The sequence below is a fragment of the Ornithorhynchus anatinus genome, chromosome X5, assembly GCF_004115215.2.
Source record: "Ornithorhynchus anatinus isolate Pmale09 chromosome X5, mOrnAna1.pri.v4, whole genome shotgun sequence".
In the NCBI taxonomy this organism is placed as follows: domain Eukaryota; kingdom Metazoa; phylum Chordata; class Mammalia; order Monotremata; family Ornithorhynchidae; genus Ornithorhynchus; species Ornithorhynchus anatinus.
In genome coordinates, this window is record NC_041753.1 from 15,262,933 (window position 1) to 15,270,253 (window position 7,321).

Here is a 7,321-nt window from a genome sequence, read left to right on the forward strand (position 1 = left end):
AGACGCTTAGCTTCTCTGGGCCTGCTACCTCATCTGCAAAATGGGGGATGAAGACTGTGAGCCCTATGTGGGACAGGGACTGTGTCCAACCTGATTAGCTTGTCTCTACCCCAGTGCTTAGTACAGTGCCTGGCACCTAGTAAGCACTTAGCAAATACCATTTTTTTAAAAATGGTCTTGGGCAGACAACTGAGGCCCCACAAAGGTGAAACAGTGAGGTTGAGTGACTATATTGGGATCAGTCAATTAATCAAGTAAACCATGGAAAGACTGTGAGCCCCAAGTGGGACAAACCTGTATCTACCCCAGCGCTTAGAATGGTGCCTGGCATAGAGTAAGCGCTTAACAAATACCCTCATCATTATTATTGTTACATAAGTGCCATGGAGGAGGAGGGAGGAGGGGGTGAGTACCCAGATGCTTAGGTGACTTGAAAGTGCTAATGTGGCAGTTGGGGGAGATCTAGGGTAGGGAACAAAGAGATTTATCAGGGAAGAGCTCTTGAGGAGATGTGATTTCAGAGGCAGCTTGGTCTAGTGGTTAGCACATGGGCCTGGGAGTTAGAGGACCTGGGTTCTAATCCTGACTTCGCCACTTGTCTGCTGTGTGACCTTGAGCAAGTCACTTTTGCATCTGTAAAATGGGCATTAACATCGAGAGCCCAATATAGGACATGGACTGTGTCCGACCTGATTAGCTCTTATGCCCTCCAGCGCTTAGTACAGTGCCTAGCACATAATAAGCACTTAACAGAAACCATTTTTTAAAAAAGAGCTTTGAATATAGGGAGAGTGGTGATCTGCCGGATGTGAGAGAACTGTTGGAAAAAACGAAGTTAGTGTTTCCAAGAGAAGGGGTTAATCCACATCGTCAAAGGTATCTGAGAGAGGGAGGAGGATTAGGATGGAGTAGGGTCTGTTAGATTTGGCATGAAGGAAATCAGTAGCAACCTTGGAGAGAGTGGTCTCGGGAAGGAAGGGGTTGGAAGCTTGATTTCTGAGGGTTAAAGAGGGAGTGGTAAGGAAGGAAGTGGAGGCCAGGGGGTATATGAGGAGTTGGGGCAGGAATGGGAGGAGAGATATGGGGTGACAGCTGGATGGTGCAGTTGGGTCCAGAGAATAGAGGAGAGGTGAGCCTTGTTAAAGGCATCAAAGAGTGAGTGGTTGAAGAGGGCGGTCAGGGAGGGAAGAAGAGTGGGCCCAGCAAGTGTTTTAATGAGGCATGAAGGGATCGAGTCAGAGGCACAGGTGAAGGGGTTAGATTTCCGAAGCAGGCAGGAGATCTCCCCTTGAGAGGTGGCCAAGAAGGGTGAGAGAATGGATGTAGGGGCAGAGCAGGGAACTGAGAAAGTGAGGGGAACATTTTGGGGAGGTCATGCTGTTCCCCAAAGTCGTTCTAATACCGAAGTATTTCTTGACACTGGTCACAGAATGCTGAGCAACAAAACTTACTGCTTTAGGAAGTTCCACGAGCCTGAATTTCCTGTTGGAATATCCCTGACTGCACAGTTCTAGCCGAAAAACAAGAAGTTTTACATGAGTAAAAACATCCAAAGAATTATTTTTTGTGTGATAAGATAACTTGAACAATGAGGCTATTTTGAAAACAGAGTCATACCCACTCTGAGTTTCTCATGCAGGAGAGGAACATGATTCAAACAAAAAACATAATTCCAACTTGCCAACTTCAGGCTCAGTGGAAGCTATCAAAATGAAACAAAAAAACTAAACGAAACTGCCAGTTCATTTAGAGAAGAGGAAATAACTACAGAGAAAACATAAAAACATAAAGAAAAAGAAATCTGGCATATTTCAATATGTCTATTAAAGTGCTCTAAGGCCATTTATGCGATTTCAACGACACGGAAGGAGTGATTTACTAATACTTAATATCAGACCAGATTGCCCTTTCAAAATATGGTCATCTTTATCTTTCCATAATTTTTTCATAACAATTTGAAGACTTGTGAAGTTGACTAATAATATATAAGCCTCGCCTTTAGTAACTGGCTTACTTACCCAATACGGTAGGTCACTGTGCCCACAGCCACTTTATTTTTCTTCCACAGGGGCTGAGTTTTCATTTTGACCTTGGAGCCGAACAGCACACTTGGGAAGAGGAGTTGTTTGGGAGGGGTTTTTCTGATAGTGATCATATCAAAATTCAAAGATGTACTTTCAGGATAAGTGAATAACTGTAAAAGAAAAACAAACGATAAACTAGAGAATGGAATTAGGTAATAATCGTATGGATGATTCTTAAGAATTCTCTAGAATTCACTGTGTCCCATTATCTGCAACGTAGCAAGCTCTAATACCACCATGGCCTAGTGGGAAAAGCGCGGGCCTGGGGGTCAGAGGACCTGGGTCTAGTCCCAGCTGTGCCACTTGCCTGCTGTGTGATCTTGAGCAGGTCGTTTCACTTCTCAGTGCCTCGGTCGACTCTTCTGTATAATGGAGATTCAAGGCCTAGCCTCCCTTAGACAGCAAGTCCCACGTGGGACAGGGACTCTGTCCGACCCATTTACCTTGCACCTACCCAAGCGCCTAGGTATTGTGCTTGGCATGTAGGAAGCACGTAGCAAATGCCATCACTATTATTAGGCCATGAAAGGTCTTTATGACCTTGCATTTACCCCTCCTATTCAAATATGATGCTATCTTCGGGGCGGGGGGGTGGAGGGCGGTGGTGGGGTAGGGGGCAGATACAGTGGTGCACTAGACATCTGCCAGTCAGGGCGTAAGTACTCCGATGCGATTTCCCCTTAGCGTGAAATTCTTCAAGAACACAACTTCTGCTTTAAGGCCTGAATAAGTGTTTGCTAGTTGGGTTGAAAATATTTGTCATTAAGTTGGAAGTGGCCAGAGCATTAGTCTATGATGGCAGTACAGAAATACCAAATTAAGAAGGATAATATTCTGATACTATCTTATGTAACTTGAGGTTTATCTTATGTAACAGGCTCTTTAGATTACTCTAGGTGGATCCTTTGATCCTAGTAATGTTAAACCCCCACAGGGAGGGAGCTTGATTACATTAGCCCACCACTCAATAATACAGGTTGGAGAGAGATCATTCTACTCTAAATTTAGATTTTTTTTTTAACCTTATGGCAAAAAAAGCTAATCCGCCTTTTAACGGCCTTGGAAATGGCACTTGCCCTGGATGAGTGACAAGTTATATTACGAAAGTAGGACATAATGGAGACATACTTTACAATGTGTGCACTTACTCAAGGGAGTGGGAGGTTAGTGCAACTTTTGTGTCTATTTGCAAGCTTGTTAAACAGATTTTTAAAATATTTCTTTTCCTTTGTTTTTAGAGAACCCTGTGTGCCCCCATTGGTTTGCCCTTGTAACCATCATAATTGTATCCACGGTAACTAAAGATTAAGTTTTGCTGTCATTCTCCATTTCAACAGGATGTGAAGTAGATAGAGAATCTCAGAAAAGGCTCTCGTAGCAGATACCTTCTATCTAGTCATAGAGCAGTACGGATAGCTTTTTAAACAGTCTAAATCATTCAATAGTATTTTATTGAGCGCTTACTATGTGCAGAGCACTGAACTAAGAGCTTGGAATGTACAATTAGGCAACAGAATTGTTCGGCAACAGAAATCAGACATTGGCCACCATTTTCCCTATCTGTGCCAACTATGATGGGGGAGGAGAAGAGACCGGGATTTGGGCTGGACAGATAGATCAGTGGGGTTCAAGAATTCCCACCCTGATTCAGCTGCTTAATGGAAATTGGGGGCGGGGGGTGGTGTGGGAAAGAGCATCCAGAAGCCTAAGTCGGCAACCATGGATGAGGTAAAACCATAGCAGCTCTGAATAATAATAATTGTGGTATTTGTTAAGTGCTTATTATGTGCCAGACACTGTACTAAGCGCTGGGGTGATGCAAGCAAATTGGGTTGGACACAGTCCCTGTCCCACGTGGGGCTCACAGTCTCTGAAGCAATGTGCAAGCCAAAATGATTGAGGCTGCAGGCTAGAGTCTGGTGGCCGGGGTGGCCCAGAATGTACATAGGAGGTTGCCAAAGCCTGATCTAATTAAGAGATCCTACCTTCACCAGAAAAATGGTGAATAAAGTCATTTTAGGAGACTAGAAGAGAGTGAAAGCTAATGACAAACCTAAAAGCAATATAAATTGCATCCCAGATTTTTAAAAATAAAGATTGGATCTTTTATCTCAGAATTTTTGTTGGTCAGAATCCCATTTCCTTCCACAAACCAATGTTGTCCTTTTAGTAAATTCAATGGCTCTGTATTTTTGTACCAAAGCTGTCAGATCACCCTAGCGCTTCTACACAAGCCATTGAAAAAGTTTCTACACTGGGAAAACAGAGCTCAAGCAAACCTAATATCTCTTTAGGGGGAAGGCCTGATAAGTACTGCATTGCCCTGAATGAACTTGGCACTGGAGAGATTAGACCTGATCCCATCAAAAAGAAAGGAGTAACATCAATCATAGAGATGCTCATCCTTGTATTTGGCTATTGTCCAAGAATTCCACCAGATCTAACAAAAATCGGATAAACACAAGCAAATCCGTATGTCTTCCTTTGTCCCTCATTATCATTCTCTGCCCACAACCTTCTAATCTGCCTTCTCTCCCACAACTCCCCGCCTTTCAACACCGTTCTTCCTTCCGCAGAGACCTCTGCTATCTGGCCCCCCTCCATTTATCCCTGAGGGCAGTGTTGATTCCAGGCAGGAAGAAGGACTGGACAAGTGCTTGGCAGAGGGAGAGACATGAATGAGGCATCGTGTGTCAGCTATTTTGAGAGGAATAGAGAGTGCGAGTTTGGGCATAGTGGGAAAAGAAGGTGGATAAGTAGGAGGGAGGGAGCTGAGTGAGTGTTTTAAAACGAATGGACAGGAATTTCTGCTTGATTTGGAGCGGAATGGGCAACCGTCAGAGGGTTTTGAGGAGTGAGGAGACGTGCGCAGTTCTCCTTCCATGACACAATCCATCCCTTCCTCTCCATCCAAATAACCACCGTGCTGGTCCAGGCACTTGTCATATGCCATGGGGCTTGATGACTGTCAGCCACTTGGCTGATATCCCCGCCTCCAGACTCTCCCCCTCCAGCCCACGTACTTCACTTTGCTGTCCGGATCATTTTTCTGAAACGAGTCTTCTTACTCCTTCCAAATCTCCAATGGTATCCTATTCCTCTCTGCATCAAGCAGAAGCTCCTGAAAATTGGTTTTAAGGTCATCAATCAGCTCTCTCCCTCCTACTTATCCACCCTTCTCCCACTCCACCCCAGCTCACTCTCTTTGTTCCTCTCAAGCCAACTTACTATACCTCATTCTCATCTGTCCCACCTCCGAGCTCTTACTCCCACCTTCCCCCTTGCCTGGAATATTCAACAGACCGTAGCTCTCCCTGTCTTTAAAGCCCTTCAGAAAGCACACCTCCTCCAGGAAGCCTTCCCCGATCAATTTCTAATCTCTGCATTCTATATCTCCAACTCGCTCAGCACTTGTCGGCACTTGTGTTCTACCTAAGCACTTGACTACACACCCCCTCCACCCCCCCCCCATACTTAGGTATATATCTAATAATGTTGGTATTTGTTAAGCGCTTACTATGTGCTGAGCACTGGGGTAGATACAGGGTCATCAGGTTGTCCCACGTGAGGCTCACAGTTAACCCCCATTTTACAGATGAGGTAACTGAGGCACAAAGAAGTTAAGTGACTTGCCCATAATCACACAGCTGACAAGTGGCATCTGATATACTCTACTACTTCTCTCCTCCTGTTCTCTAGGCTATGAGGTCATTGTGGGCTGGAAATGTGACTACCAACTCTGTCGTATTGTACTCTCCCGAGCGTGTAGTATGGGGCTATGAACATGGTAATCAATACCATTTATTGACCCTTAATATACTTTAGTGTCCATTCCCCTGCCCCCAACCTATAAGTTCCTTGAGGGCAGGGGTCATGTTTACTATCTCTCCCAAGTGCTTAGTACTGGCCTTGTGCACAATAGCTACTCAATAAATACCACTGATTGAGAGCAAGGACCATCATCAATCAGTGTTTATAACAGGATTGCCCTAAGCACTTTGGAGATTACAATAAAGGTATGCGTCACGATCCCCACACATAACTGTGGAATGAATTGCGTTTTTGCCTTAAATATCCAGATATTTGTAACTAAAATTTATCTCTTGTTTCCTCCCGGTCACGATGCATTGTTGTTGCTGTTTTTCTGTTACTGTAGTGATGTAGCTTTTGTGAACTGAATTTGCCTTTCTCTGCTTTTTGTCCACCCCAGGTTTTGGCCAGTGATCCTCCTTTGAGCCCGAGGCTGTTTCTGAATCGGTATTCTTGTGTCTCGTCCCAGCGCTTCATTTGGTGTTTGTCGCAATGTGCTTAGCAAATGTAGTAGATGTAATGATTAGGGAGGCAAGGGTTGAGAATGACTGTGGGCCAGTGGGTAGAACACAGGTCTTGGAGTCAGAAGGACCTGCGGGGTGTCAGAAGGACCTGCGGTCTAATCCCGGCTTTGCCACTCGTCTGGTGTGTGACCTTGGACAAGTCACTTGACTTCTCTGTATTCTTAATTATTTATGTTAATGTCCATCTCCCCCTCTAGACCGCAAGCTCATTAGGGCCAGGGAATATGTCCACTGATTCTGTTGTATCGTGCTCTCCCGAGTGAGAAGCAGCAGGGCGTAGCGGATAGAGCACGGGCCTGGGAATCGGAAGGTCATGGGTTCTAATCCTGACTGCCACTTGTCTGCTGTGTGGCCTTGGGCAAGTCACTTAACTTCTCTGGGTGTCAGTTACCTCATCTGGAAAATGGGGATGGGGACCGCGTCCGGCCGGATTTGCTTTTACCCTCACCAGCGCTTAGTACAGTGCCCGGCAGGTAATAAGTGCTTAAGAAATGCCATTACTATTATTATTCTATCGTACTGATTGAGCGCTTACCGTGTACCAAGCACTGTACCAACCCCTGCCCACGCTGAGCTCGCAGTCCAATAGTGCAGTGATCCGCACATGGTAAGTACCTAATACACACCACTGATTTCCACATTTAATTCATCTGTAAAATGTGCTTTAAGATCGTGAGCCCCTTGTGGGACGCGGACTGCGTCCAACCGGATTATCTCGTACCTACCCCAGCGCTCAAAACAGTGCCTGGCACGTAATAAGCGCTTAACGAATACCATCGTTATTCTCACTGAACAAATACCATTCAGAAAACAAAACAGCGGCGGCAGCCGGCCGCCACTCCCCAGTTGCCGCATTCCCCTTTACTGTTGCCTCCACTCCCGGCTCGTCCTGTACGCACTCGC

General features: G+C 45.4%; 2 protein-coding genes across 3 annotated transcripts in view; one reads left to right on the forward strand and one right to left on the reverse strand.

Moving 5' to 3' along the window:
* The window catches only part of CCIN (calicin), a 27,567-nt gene extending 20,475 nt beyond the window's left edge, over positions 1-7,092 (forward strand). The window contains exons 4-5 of one of the 2 annotated variants that reach the window (XR_005659664.1): positions 6,295-6,341; positions 6,965-7,092. The gene's annotated coding sequence lies outside the window, so the exon portion shown is untranslated. Of the gene's footprint in view, positions 1-2,068; positions 2,237-6,294; positions 6,342-6,964 lie in introns of those variants that run through there. The other variant, XM_039910808.1, reaches the window with a different exon arrangement.
* GNE (glucosamine (UDP-N-acetyl)-2-epimerase/N-acetylmannosamine kinase) overlaps positions 2,119-7,321 on the reverse strand; it is a 122,485-nt gene continuing 117,282 nt past the window's right edge. The window contains exon 15 of the mRNA XM_039910807.1: positions 2,119-2,194. Coding sequence (XP_039766741.1) covers positions 2,178-2,194 — 17 coding nt within the window. The 3' untranslated portion in view covers positions 2,119-2,177. The remainder of the gene's footprint in view (positions 2,195-7,321) is intronic.